Raw genomic sequence first — 14,611 nt, 5'->3', positions numbered from 1 at the left:
TAGGCTTCTGCTAACCAAGAACATCAAAAGCTTGCAAGCATCTTGGCCGAGGAAAGAATTATAATTATTGAGAATTATGCATAATGTCTTTGTAGTTGCTATTCCATTGTGTTGAAATGTAGCATACATCTGGCCTTTTATCCGATTTAAAAATAATTCCTCTTACAGGTATTTCAATCTCTTTGTACCACAGTTTGTTCCGTATGTCCATACAATGAAGGAAGTTGATTACTTGCCATGAACCTGTCACATCATCCAGAAAATGTTTGTCTTGCTGCTCCACTGCAATCCCAACTGCTGGTCCTCCTGCAGACTGCTCAAGTCTACTGTTTAATTTTCTGTGCTGCTTGCGTAGCCTTTCCCCTTTGTGACTCTCAACAAAGCGGGCCGGACTGGGTTCATAATCATGGAACTCCTTTGCAGTTTGAACTGCACCCTGTTTCCTTGCATGTTTGCTGTCAGTATATTTTCTGAGTCCTCATTACTTCCCCTTCTCTGTGGACGCTTCCAATTTTCTTAAAGTTTACTTGCTTACTGTGTACTCTGCCATGATCATTCTTCTAAAGTTGCTTCAGCTTCAGTCTTCAGGCTGTGCTGCTCCATCGATTAGGTGTCTAGATGAATCTCAATGTCTATTGCTAGCCTGCATCTACCACAACTGAGCTTCACTTCAGGCACTTTTCCACCTCTGCATTTGGAGTGCAAGCTGGCCTTGTAGTTTCTCATTAATGGTCTTCCCTTCAGGTTTTTAACACCCACCCCCAGTTCCCTGGATCGGAGCACCATTGCCACCATGCCGCAATGTGAGATCTACACTGTATTGAGTGGTGGAGCAGGCTTGAGGGGCCAAGTGTTCCGAATTCATATGTTCATGTTTATATATATCCATTGCTTCCTGGAGTACAGAATGCTGAAGATTCACAATCCTTTGCATGAAGAAATTTCTCGTCATCTCAGTGCTCAATGGCAGACCTCTTATTCAGAAACCGCCAGGAGGAGCATTCTCTCAGCCTAATGAAACCACTTGAAAATTTCATGTGTTTCAGTTAAGAAACAGTTCAGAAGTTAAGTAGAGTACAAGAGCAGAGAGGTGATGTTGAACCTGTACAAGACACTTGTTAGAACTCAGCTGGAATATTGTGCACAGTTGTGGGCACCACATTATAGGAAATGTCTAAATGCATTGGAGGGAGTGCAAAATCAGTTTACAAGAATGGTTTCAGGAATGAGAAACTTCAGTTATGAGGATAGATTGAAGAAAGTGGGACTGTTCTCCTTGGAGAGAAGATGGTTGAAAGGATTTTTGATAGAGGTTTATAAAATCATGAGTGGGCTGGACAGAGTAGATAGGGAGAAGCTTGTCCCCATTTGTAAAAGAAGAAAGAATGAGAGGACATAGATTTAAAGTGATAAGCAAAATAAGCAAGGTTGATATGAGAAAACCTTCTTCACACAACAAATAGTTAGTGTAAGGAACACGCTTCTTGGAAGTATGATAGAGGCAGTTTCAATTGAAGCATTGTAGAGGGTATTAAGTTATTATCTAGACAGAAATCATGTGCAGAAATATGGGGAAGTAGGAAGTGGACTGGCACTAGGTAGTAGAACCTGTGCAGTCACAATGAGCCATATGGCATCCTTCTGTGCCATAATAATTGTGTGATCTGTAAAGCCTCTCTGAAATGCCCCACTGGCAAGTCAGTATAGAAAAGTTTGACGTGGAGAGTTCTGAGCAACGTTAGCATTTATTACAGCACAGTGCCTCAGTGGTTAGCACTGCTACCCGACAGTGCTAGGGACCCAGATTCGATTGCAACCACAAGTGGCTTTGTGGAGTTTGTACACTCTTCCTGTGTCTGCATGGGTTTCCTCCAGGTGCTCCAGTTTCCTCCCACAGTCCAAAGATGTGTAGGTTAGATGGATTAGCCATGGATATGCAGGGTTACATGGACTGGTAGGGGGTTGGGTCTGGGTGGGATGCCTTTCGGAGGGTTGGTGTGGACTCAATGGGCTGAATGGCCTGCTCCCACACTGTTGGGATTCTATGACAAAACTTCTATGAATTTCAAGAGGGCAAGAATACAAGAACAAGGATGTACTGCTGAGTTTGTATAAAGCTCCTGGTCAGACTGCATTTGGAATATTGTCAACAGTTTTGGGTCCTGTATCTAAGGAAGGATATAATGGTGTTGGAGTGGGTCTACAGGAGGTTTACAAGAATGATCCAAGAGATGAGGGCTGTCAAATGAGGCACAGCTGGGGACTCTGGGTCTGTACTCGATTGAGTTTAAAAGGATGAGAGGACATATGATTGAAACGTACAGAATACTGAGAGCCCTGGATAGAGCCGACATGGAGAACATGTTTCCACTAGTAGGAAAGACAAGACCTGAGGATATGGCCTCAGAGAGAAGGGACAACCCTTGAGAACTGACCTGAGGAGGAATTTCTTCACCCAGAGGGCGATTAATCTGTGGAACTCATTGTTGTAGAAAGTTGTGAAGGCCAAGTCATTGGCTATATTTAAGACAGCAATAGATAGGTTCTTGATTAGTAAGGGGGCCAAGGTTATGGGGAGAGGGCAAGAGAATGGGGTTGAGAAACATATCAGCCATGATTGAATGATGGAGCAGACTCGATGGGTCAAATGACATAATTCTACTCTTATGTCTTATGGTCTTATGGTTTTATCCCTTTCTGCTCAGCCTGTCTAATGGCCACTTTTTGAAAAGAAGGGGAACACAGACAAGCGATTGGTTGGCTGCGCTACCACGTGCAATGTCAGACACCCAACAGACTTGAAAAAGATGTTTTCAATGTAACAGAAAGACTATTAGTCCAGTAGTAGCAAGATTTAGATAATGATACTAACCTATGCTCAAAGAATCAATTGTCCCTCACCTTTTTTAATAAAAGCATGAGCGGCCTAATATTGCATGACTAATACAGCGAGGTCCACCTCCCCAGCCACGATTTGTCTGTATCATGAGTTCATTATGTCCCTTGTTCTGCTGTTGTGAATCCCTGAATGAAGGTTGTGTTCTCTGCCGTGAGGAGTAAGGGAAACAGAAGGAGTACACATTCCCAAATTTCACTGCTGACTTAGATACAGAGGAAGAGGTTGCAGCATCGGAATTTCAGTCAGGAATTATATTTGCCTTTCAGTCAAATCTGAACAGTACAATTTTGACCAGTCTTTTCTCAATGGTTTTAATGCTCAAGGAAACTGTGGTTAAAAGACCGGGAATGAAATAAGGTACAGAGGTTTGCAGCAATATGTGTGATTGGGAGATCCTAGCTCTGTTTTACTCACCGCTGATGCGGATCAATTAACTTTGACCCTATATAAACCAGCCTTGATTCTAACCAATTCCTATTAGAGTAAAAATTGAGATGGAGGAATGATCCCAAGTTGCTATCTCAGTATAACCCTGGACTTTTATCGCCATCTATTGGCTGATATCGTTCCTGCTGGCTGTGGTCAAATAAATAGCCCCTGTTTGAGCTTTGAAAAGTGATGAGAAAATGAGACATCTTGGACAAAAATCAGTCATTTGGCAATCAAACCCTTCTCTCAATCTTGAGGCCCAGTATTGATTATATTTTGTAAATCTAATAATCCGTCCATCTCTGCCAGTTCACTTAGTTGATTATTGCAATCACTTAATCCCTTTATCAATTAAGAAAAAGTTCCGATTCACAAAATAAAATTTATTTTTCGACAATCTATTGTATAACGTCAGTCATTCTGTTCAGATGGGCCATCATACCAATTGAAGAGAATGTGTCCCCAGTGCCTTGGGTCTGAATTACTCTCTCTACCAACACGATCAACAGGAGATTGTGATCAATTATCTCAATGCTGTTTGTGGGATCTTGCTATGGGGAACACGACCACCTGCAAGTTTCTCTCAAGTCACAAACCATCCAGACAATATCGTGTTTCATTACTCCCATTGCGTCAAAATACTGGAACTGCCACTGTAACCGCACTATAAGCGTCCCAACACCACAAGGAATGCAGTGGTTCAAGAAGTCAGTTCACTGCCACCTTCTCCAAGGCAATTAAGAATGGTCATTGAAGCTTTCATCCATAACCCATGAAGAAAAAGAAGAGATTGGCTACCAAATTTGCACACAAAGTCACAGTGGCTTAACAATGTTTTTATTAGAATACACACGATTCTGAGGGGTTGACAAGTTAAAGGCTAAGAGGATGTTTCCCCTCATAGGAAAATCTAAAGCCATAGTTTAAAAACAAAGGATCTTCCATTTAAGGTGGAGGAATTTTGTCTTTTGAAGGTTTATTCATCTTTGAATTTCATCGTCTCAGACGCAGGAGATCTGGGTCATTAAATATGTTCAAGACTGGGTGAGACAAATTTTTGATTGAAAAGAAATCAAAGGTTACAGGATGCCAACAAGAAATTAGAATTGACATCAAAATCAGATTATCCATGTTCTTATTATACTGTGGTGCAGATTTGAGGGTGAATACCTGCTCATGTTTATGTTCTTATGCAATAAAAACAATAGTTCATCAATAACTCATTTACTTTGTTGTGCTTGAGAGGTCTTGATATTGCCTGCAGGGCTATGTACATGCCAATTTCTTTTCAGCTTTTACTGGCCTTACTCTACATTAGTATTCTGGACTTGCTTTATGAAAGCCCTTGATGCGGAACTGCTTTAGTCATTTCTCTCTGGATCTGATGGGCTACATAATAACGTACTAAGTGGTCCAGGGAGCTATGATCAAAGTATCAAGTTTAGTTTTTCCATTGCTACCATGCAACAAACACTGACAGCTAGAAGTGAACACAGGAGCATTGAATAAACATTAACACATTCCCACATTTGCAAACAAACAGTTTAAATTTATTGGGTTTGTTAGAATTTAACAGAATTGTTAAATTAACTGTGATTAGTGATTGCGCAGATTATTTAAATACACTGGAATTATTTAGACATCTGTGCTCAGGACTGTATAAACTGATTCTTCTAATTTCATCATGCAGTCCATCCCCTATGGATTGTAAAGTCTTCATTTCCCTGGAAAGATTATTTTGTGTTTTCCTTATCCAGATCTTGCAACAATGTTAAATGGACACAACAGATGACCCACATTTTGTATCAGTTCCACAAGGAGTTTGCAAGAAAAGGTCTCCTTCCATGCTAGAGGTGAGACACTGACCTCAGCTCAGGGCATCCTTGCCCATCTGAAGATGTCCATGAGGAAGTGCTGGGACTATCTGAGGACACAGTGATACTGAACCAGTGGCTGCTCTTCGGTCAAATATTTTTTGCTCACTTTGCAAGCCTATCCAAGCAAAGAATTGTTGAAAACATTGATTTAAGGTGTGCAGAAATAGAAGCAATATTCATATTAGAAAAATCTGGGATTTTTTTTGACAGAACCAATGGTTAGGATGTGGAATGCACTTTCTGAGAATGTGGTGGAGACAGATCCATTTGTTGTTTCCAATATAAGAGTTGCATCATTATCTAAAGAGGAAACACCAGCAGAGGTGGGGAGTGAAACTATCTTGAGTGCCACTTGTAAGGAGCCAGTCGATACATAATTGGCCAAACTCATTCTGTGCTGTGCTTTGGGACAGACTGAGATTGCAAAAGGTGTGACACAAACGCACGTCTTCTTTTTCCTTTTGCATTAAAATATTAAATACTTTGAAGGCAGAACAAAAAATTATGAAAAATATCATCGAAATGAAGCGTACCACAAATAAGGCACATTGGAACTGATTCTTCCTTGTGTGTCTCTGAACAAAACCTCAGGCAGCAAACTTTGCAAAAGTGACCCTGAGATGCCTGTTACAAGGCAAAGGGAAATGTTGGCTCTCTGGTTCAAAATACAGAAAACCCAGTTGAATTAATTGCAAACAAAGCTAATGAAATTATGAAGGGTGCCAGTCCAGATGGGGAGATCCAGATCATTATCAGTTAGAGTGGAGAAAACATGTTTGATATCAAAAGCGATTTCTGGAACTGGCAGGGAAAATGTTGTTTTCGTAAAAATCTAATATTTTTCAGCTGTGAAAAATGAGATTTAAAATCAATTCCCACACATTCACCCAAAGGTCATTCTGTAATATATTCAAAATGAATTCTTACTACCTCAGTATTGGCTAGTTATTTCATTAGCAGTTAATATTCCTGGTTTTTAATTGGAAGTGAGAGCAGCACTAAGGCTCAGTTGTTAAAACTACCTCACAGGGACCCAGGTTTGATTCCAGCCTTGGGTGACTGTTTGTAGGGAGTTTGCATGGGCTTGCTCCAGGTGTTCTAGTTTCCTCCCACAATCCTAATTCCACCAGTGGGATTTGAAACTGGGTCCCCAGAATATTACCTGGGTCTCTGCATTAACAGTCCAGTGATAGTACCACTAGGCTATTGCCTCCCCTAAACTCAACAAAGGGCTGTGATAATGATCAAATAATCCGTTTTAATGACAGAAAAACAAGATACCATGAATATGGAAATCTCTGAAGGTGTGTGGGGCAGGTTTAGGCGGATCAGCTGGTTGATAATCTCGTGTGTTACCATGTGGGGAAAATGCCTGTTTCAGAAGAGCAGTCCCCACATTAACTCTGTGTGATTCAGCACTCACACAGTTGCGGGGGGTGGTGAGTGGTGGTGATGCGGAGTAGGGGGAGAAGAGAGACGGATTGCTTATGCTATAGAACCTTATTGACTCTCAGCTCCAGAACCCTCAGAACCTTTGACTGTTGCAGTTTGAAATTGTCTTCCATCTGGATCGGTCTTAAAAAAGATTTAATTTCAGAGGAGATGGCACAAAGTCTGCCAACCATCTCGAGGCAGAGAAAAGTAAGAGCTAAATTCTCTTATCTGCTTAGTTTAGTGATGGTGACACTCTTCATCATTCCAGTTTATTATATTTAAACCTAGGTAATCACAAAGAGGTCTGTTGTGATGTAGAAACAAGTAAGATGTTTCATACAGAAAATTATTCTCTTGGAATACCTTCTAAAATGATTCACTTCTCCACGATTTCCTACATTGCACAGCAATACCGTGTGGTGTCCTTTGAAAGAACACAACTTGGAGAAGTGTCCCGTCGAAAACTTGGCAGATGGGGCTTAATGTGGGAAAATGAGATGCGATGAAATTAGAAAGTGTTATTCACTTTGGCAGGAAGCTTAGAGGAGCTGAATGTTATTTAAATTGAAAAAGACAACAAAAAGCTACAGCACGGAGGGATTTGGGAGTCCCCATGCATGAATCACCAAATGGTAATATCCAAGTCCAGCGAGCCTTCAAGAAGGCAAATAGACAGTTGGATTTATATCAAAGGGAAGAAAGAGAGGGAGGTCTTGCCAAGATTATATGAGGCACTACTCTGGTCATAGCTGGAATAGTGTGAACAGTTTTGGTCCCCTTAAGTAAGGAAAGATATACTGACATTGGAGGCAGTCGAGGGAAGGTTGAATATCTTGATTCTGGACGTGGAAGGATTTTCTTATGAGGAGAGATTGAGTAGACGGGCCCATACTCGTTGAAATTTAGAAGAATGAGAGGAGACCTAACTGAAACAAAGAATATCATTACAAGGTTTGGCAGAGTAGATTTGGGTCCAGTCCATTTCGTTTTTAAATCTTTTCCACATCAAGATCCTGATTGGCACTTTTCTTAAACCTCAGTTTCATAAATCATCATCCTTGTCCTTAATGTGCTGTTCAGCATAAGGTAAGGGCTGTTTAACGTAGTTTACTGTCTTCAGCACTTCTTTGTCTACACTGTGTCTCAGGCCTCTAATTATTGGTGATAAGGGATAGACTACTACAGACTCTTTACAGAAAAGGCACTTGTCTTGGTTAAAAGATAGCTTATTTTAGGACTGTAGTAAGTATAACTTTTATTACTAGCCAGGCAATAATTACCAAGAGCTCTAAGAGCTGTACAGAAATACATCTTCTCCCATGAAGGCTCATGTAGAATTCACTGTCTCCAAGACTGGTCATGTCAACACAGAGAATGGGTGGAGCAAATGCAACTTCAACATTAATTCTTTCAGAAATATTTACCTTGTACAATTTACCCAATATCCTATACTTGTTTGACTAATCTCCTTCAGCTATGTGTCCCACCGACACATGATCCTTGTCTGTATTTCTTTATTAGTTGAGAGATAATGGGCAGAAGGGAGAACCAAAAACAACCTCATGTCACCTCTTGTCAGAAAGTCCACTACACTTTGTTCCACTCAGGCAGTTGTCAGGCCAACAATAGGCTTTCCCTTGGGATCAAGGACCTTGAGTGTAACATTCCCGCTGGTCAGTTAGAGGCCTGTAGCCATACAGAATGACAGTACCACCAGGAAAGGTGGTGGCTGCTGCCAATATGACATCCAGACTCCCACCCAAAGACAGGTGCCAGTGCTGTATCTCAGTGACAAAATGAGGGATAATGGGAACAGCATGAGGTGTCATGGAGTCACAGAATGGGGCTCATGAGGGAAGTAACTGGCAGCAAGGGCAGGGACCAGTGACTCTTTCAGCACTAAACCCCCAACCTATCCTGATGCCAGGTCCTTTCGACTAGCACTGAGTGCCTTTGAATTATGGCCATCCCTGGAGGCCCACTAGCAGCCCCAACAGTGTTTATCGTCAGAATTCCCACATGGTGAGCACCTCCTCCTGTTTTGCATTATTATCATTGGCTCATTAGTGACTGAATGATGACCTTAAGTGTGCATTATTGGCCCGTTTTAGGACCTCAACTGAATCTTTCCTTATAATCCAAGGTACACTTGCATCTTGACCAGTCACTGAAGCTGATGCAATCAATATTTGCATTCCCGACCTGATTGTGATTTTAATCTTTACTCCAGTACGCGGCTTGAACAACGTGGCACAGTTCCCTCTGTGTAAAGTTCTTTTTACCTAATTTTGTAATGCTGATTGCTCTTTTAGATTAACATCCTGAGCAGCGTCCTTGCGCAGGCCCCTCCCGGCGAGTTCAGTGAAGTGGTCAATGGTGAGTTCCCAGCATTTTTACAAATTGCAGAGTCTGCACCAACACAATGGGGCATACAACAAAACCTGGTTACTTCACATGTAAATAGCATCGGATTCTTTGGCAAGGTTAAAGCTGAATGTAAAACTCTAGATAACTGATAAGTTATAAAGACAAGATGTTGTTTACTCTTCTGTCAGTCCCATAGGTCAATTTCCTGTTCTTGAAACTATACTCCAAACACCAGACTATAGCTAAAACTGAAAAAAAAGATTGGTAACCTCCTTTTCATCCAAAGTCCTCTTCTTTTTACTAAAGAAGGTTACTCTGTTAAGAATTTTTTTGAATGAATGACGAGAAGAGTGTCAAACCTTCAGGCAGCTAAACTCATTTGGATTTTGAATAGCTTACCTGTTATTGGGATTGAACTTGCTTTACATAAAGTGATGAGAAAAATAGTTATAAATGATTAGTACTCAAACTTAGAGTACAGCCAACATCAGTAGTGTTGACAGCAGGCACTTAATTATTTTAGTTACTTAATAATTACATAATAATTAATAGATAACAATAGACTCTAGCACAAACAAGGGTGATTACTGGTGGTGGTAAACATAGATGAAAAAATTCCACATGTGATTTGTTGATGGTGACGAAAAAATGTTGTGTGCAAGATCGCTTCTGGATATAGAAGGAAAAATAGGCTGTAGTGTTCTCTTTTGATCCTACTAAGGATAATTTTTTACCACTCATCAAAATGATGACAGACTTGGGTGCTAGAGATGTGTTGTCATTTGGGATTTGAATACAATATGTTCCAGTACCTATAATGGGGCTAACATATATTTGCCATGACATGTTCACTGTAAAAAGACAAATCCATGGACTCCTGATGGGGGAGTCAGCACTAAAAGAAACAGAGTCCAAAGATATTGCAACAAAGGCAATGTCCCTATGAAAAGATTTGTACTCAACCATTAGAATTTCACCTCATGGCTCTAGTTTTTAATTACAGTTCACGTTGGTAGAAAAGGCCAAATTTCAGCTCTGGTGTTAAGGGGCATTCGCTAAGGGGCATCTTCACAATTTCCACAGTAATTCAGTAAAGGAGTAAAAATAGGATGGCTTCCATGAGAGGCAGGGAATCATCTTCGTCAAAATATCAGCCAGGCAGTGGCGGTGAAAACTACATTTTTAAGCTTCTTTAGATTAGATACTCAACCAATCAATTGTCTGTCTCACTCATGACCCTCCCCTCTTCCAACATTTAATTCCACCATTGTGTCAACTCACATATCAATAAACCCAAGTATTTACTCCCCTCACCTACATTAAATGTCAATACTCAAATTAAAGTTGAACAGTGGTCATCAGTCAAATTGTGAACTGCAATGCAAACTCTATGTCAACCAATGAAGTTATCTGCTCTTACATTCCAGGAATAGTGGTTGCCTGTACATCTGTCTCAAGCTGAGGATGATACACAACAAGCACAGAACTGATTTACTCTAGAATCTGTCTCCAAATTCTACTGTCTAAATGGTAGTAAAATTAATCTGCCTTTGCAGGGGCCTGAGCAATGTTGTGGTATAAACTTTGACTCTCATTGGTGTCAGTCAATAAGATTGATATTATTAGTTAGGTTCAAGCGTGAATATTGACATTTTACATGGAATAACTTGGCAACTCTTCTCTTGGTTGTTGCAGATATGCGGGCTTTGCTAAATGATGATGAGTTGATATGTGAGAACATAGAACGGTGAGCATGAGCTTATTTTATGTTTTTTTTTCACACAGTTGTCTATTTGTACACATAGTTTTAAAGGCATACAAGGGCACACAAAATAGGTCCTGCTGATTTATCGGTATATCCAAAGTGATTTATCTCCTTGTAAACAGCAAGCACTGCTGCAAGAATGTATACATGACCTTCCATCAACTTTGCATCTGCAATCTCATACAAACCATGGTTCACTTCTGACCTAAGTCCTCATTGTTCATTCTTGATAAAGGCCTCCTCACTTATCATCAACTGGTATCCAAATAACCTTGGAATTTGGAACAATTCCATCAATTTAACAAATGCCAAGCCATAGCTGAATTCATATTTCCAGACTGCCACATAAACTTACCAGGCAGCTCCTCTATGCAGACCTTATGGAACACTGTTGAAGTGTAACAAGCCGTGCACAGGACAGATTAAAATTCTCAAGAAGGAAATTGGTACCATAGTTAACTTGTTATTAGAGATGCAGGGAAATCAGTCACGTACCTACAGTTCTTTGAAGAGCAGAATATAAGGAGGCTGTACTTCACCAGGCAGCCAGGTACGGCAATGTTTGCCTTCTACAATACCTGCCACCCACAGCTGATGTTACACAAGTTATGACAGCTGAAGTCACTTAAATTCATCAACATATTTTTCTGTAGCTCTTTCCAACTTGCCTTAAGGAACTTTAAGCAACATTAGTCAGTCTGCAGTCTATGCTCACATTAAACAGGCAATTGATTTTTTTTTTAAATTGGAGCAAGTGCTTTCAGTTTTTCGCTGTGGGAAGCAGGATAGAGATATGACTTTGGAATTTGCTTTATTTGTGGGCTCCTACTCAGACCAAGGTCTGCTGTCTGTCTTCATGATTCACAATGACTTCCCATGTAACTGCAGTGTGATTACTGGCAATGTATCAGGCAGGTCTGTGACCACATTCCAGGAAACTGTAATGATGCTTTTTTTTCTTGCAGCAATCTTCTACTTACCATTCCTTGGCTTTGCAAAGCTATTGGTTTCTTGAAGATAAGGGCTATCCCCTACATAGCACATGGTTCCTCTTAGAATTTGTGTTTGACAGCTGAACTGCACTACTGTTGGACCTATGACTCTGCTACAGCCTCATTGATCAGATGGTATTTTGAGAGGTCTCAAGCAATTATTTCAATGCTTGGAGATATCTGTAAAACAACCTAGGAAGGGTTCGATTTCATCCTCCGATAACTGTCTGTGTGGAGTTTGCATATCCTCCTTGTGTATGCATAGGTTTCCTCCGGGTGCTCCAGTTTCTTCCCCCTGTCCAAAGATGTGCAGGTTAGGTGAATTGGCCGTGGGAAATGCAGTGTTACAGGGATAGGGGAGGGCAGGGGTTGGGTCTAGGTACAATGCTCTTCATTGGGTTGGTGTGGACTCAAAGGGCCGAATGGCCTGCTCCCACACTTTGGGGATTCTGTGGAACTTAATAAAGAGAACCCGGTAATGTATAGTATACTGCATAGTTTGGCTCTGAAATGAAGACAACACATGAATCTACAGTGTTTAGTGTAGTGACGGATTTGATACTGATGACACTGAGGATAACTCAGAAAAAGGTAAGTTCCAACATTTATCTATGGCAGTGTTCTTTAACATCAAATCACAGAACAGCACTTTGGCCTATCATTCCTTCGCATTAAAATCATGTCCAACGTCTGTGCCTGTCTATCCACCATCAAATAATTTGCACCCATTGAAACATCAACATTGATATTCATGTCATCTAACCTCGTAGAGTCAATAGCTACTACAGTAACGTTCCACGCACACAAAGATTTCAAAAAGTCTATCATTTTCATGTCTTATACAAAGACCTGGCTTTGATTAACCCACCAGTCCTAATCCCCTGCTGCTTGCCTTGGGGTGCTGACTTGAATAGCCCAGTGTAAGTTAGTCTCCAGTGACTCCAGCTGAAATGATTGAAGACAGCTATTCAGTCAGGGAGTTTTCAGATAGTGCTAAAGAAAAGTCATATTTGACTTGAAGTGTTAAGTCTGTTTCTCTCTCCACAGATGCTGCCAGATGTGATAAGTTTCTCCAGCACTTTTTGTGTTTGTTAAAGACTCTTGAAAAGTGCATGGCCAATGACCTCTAGCAGATTGGGCCTCTAAGAGCCTGGTTGTAGACTACAGCATTTCAGGAACTGTATTTGGCCCAGCTGACATTCTGGCACATGGTGGCCACGATTGAAGATGCTGTGAGGGTCCAGGCTTGATGTCTATGAAACTGCAAGTGGCCTCAAATTTACAATTAGTGCAGAAAGTTAATCAGAGAGAAAATCAAACCGCATTCCCAGCTCAATCATTGTGTAACAGCCCCTGCAGGAAAACCTGTGAATGTAGACATCTGGTGACTGAAACTTGGTAGTCAATTATACTATGAGCACTCACTTTTTGAGCTCTCACAGAAATGAGAAATGAGAGATAACAGGAACTGTGAAATCTCACGCCAAAATGAACGAATGTATGTATTCAAGAGGGAGGTAAAGTTGAAATAGGAAATGAACATGCAATCCACAATAGTGCTAAATTTTAAATTGAGTTGTATAAGTAATATTTGACATGTGCCAAGATTGAATATCAGGTACAATGATAAAATCCATGAATATATTCTGGGAAATGAGTTAATATTGGGGATTAGCTTTGATTCCAGAGCATAATCTATTTGGCAGCTATCAACCAATCGGGGGAATTGCTAATTTCACATTCACAAAAGGGTACAATCCCAAGTCTCAATCATGCCCCACAAAAGTAAAAAAAATCTCTTTGTGACTAGGATAAGAGTTTGTGTGCTAACTGCGTGTTATTTTACAGAATCACTGCAAAATATAACTTGGAACAATTTACTCCTGTTAAAGTAATGGAGCACAAAGAAAAGGTGTGTGGACAGTAATTGAGATAAATCTTTGAAAATTGGGCTGTTTAATTAACGAAGCTAAATGTTGAAACCCAAACAAATAACGTAAAATCTGGTCAGCTTTTCTTTTGGGGGTTTTTACTTTTCATCTTGTGGCCTCTCCTTGTCCTATAACTTTCTTTGTTTCAATATAGCTCTTTCTTTGGACAAACACTTTAGAGGGAGATGATGGCCTAATGGTATTAGAGCTAGACTACTAATCTAGAGGCCCAAGTCATGTTCTGGAGACCTGAGAAAAGATGGTGGCATTTGAATTCAATAAAAGTCTGGAATTAAGAGTCTAATGATTAATCAATTTTTGGAGAAAAACTCATCTGGTTATCTAATGTCCTTTAGGAAAGGAAATTGCTGTCCCTACTAGACCTGTTCTGGCCTATATGCAACTCCAAACCCACAGCAATGTGATTGCCTCATTTCTGCCCACTGGGTGATTAGGATGGCAAGTAATGCCCACATTCCATGAATGAAGAAAAGAAAAAGCCCCCTGTCTGAGGCATACCTGAAGAGAGATTTGGGCTGGAGTATGGAAGCAAATCCAGTGATTAGGGGAGAGGAAAATAGGGGAAGAAGGAAATGAAATCTCACTCCCAAAAAGACTTCAAGATTAACAAACTTACAGCAACTTTCATGTAGTAAATTGTCCCAAAGTACCTCACAGGAGCGTTATCAATCAATATGTCAGATACACCGTCACATAAGGATATGTTAAGGAATTGTCTCCCACATAAAGGCCTGATCCGATAATAACTTATATTAATGTGCAAGGGGCCAGAATTTCAGGTTTGCTGACAACTCTGGGGTCACTGCAAGTAGACCTATGCCAGCTTCCTTCACAAACACAGGCAAGGAATCAACCATTTCAGCAGAGATTGAAGTCTGAACCAGTTGCAACACCAC

General features: G+C 40.6%; 2 protein-coding genes across 2 annotated transcripts in view; one reads left to right on the top strand and one right to left on the bottom strand.

The window, feature by feature from the left end:
- Positions 1-14,611, bottom strand: part of LOC109914530 (acylamino-acid-releasing enzyme-like) — a 136,872-nt gene that overhangs the window by 14,002 nt on the left and 108,259 nt on the right. The gene's annotated exons all lie outside the window — the stretch shown is intronic.
- LOC109914531 (F-actin-capping protein subunit alpha-2-like) overlaps positions 8,875-14,611 on the top strand; it is a 26,800-nt gene continuing 21,063 nt past the window's right edge. Inside the window, exons 1-3 of the mRNA XM_020514125.2 lie at positions 8,875-9,015; positions 10,702-10,753; positions 13,612-13,675. Coding sequence (XP_020369714.1) covers positions 10,704-10,753; positions 13,612-13,675 — 114 coding nt within the window. The 5' untranslated portion in view covers positions 8,875-9,015; positions 10,702-10,703. The remainder of the gene's footprint in view (positions 9,016-10,701; positions 10,754-13,611; positions 13,676-14,611) is intronic.

The sequence above is a fragment of the Rhincodon typus genome, chromosome 16 (assembly GCF_021869965.1).
Source record: "Rhincodon typus isolate 14 chromosome 16, sRhiTyp1.1, whole genome shotgun sequence".
Lineage (NCBI taxonomy): Eukaryota > Metazoa > Chordata > Chondrichthyes > Orectolobiformes > Rhincodontidae > Rhincodon > Rhincodon typus.
Note: the sequence above shows the minus strand (reverse complement) of the source record. Positions and strands in the feature narration are given on the sequence as shown.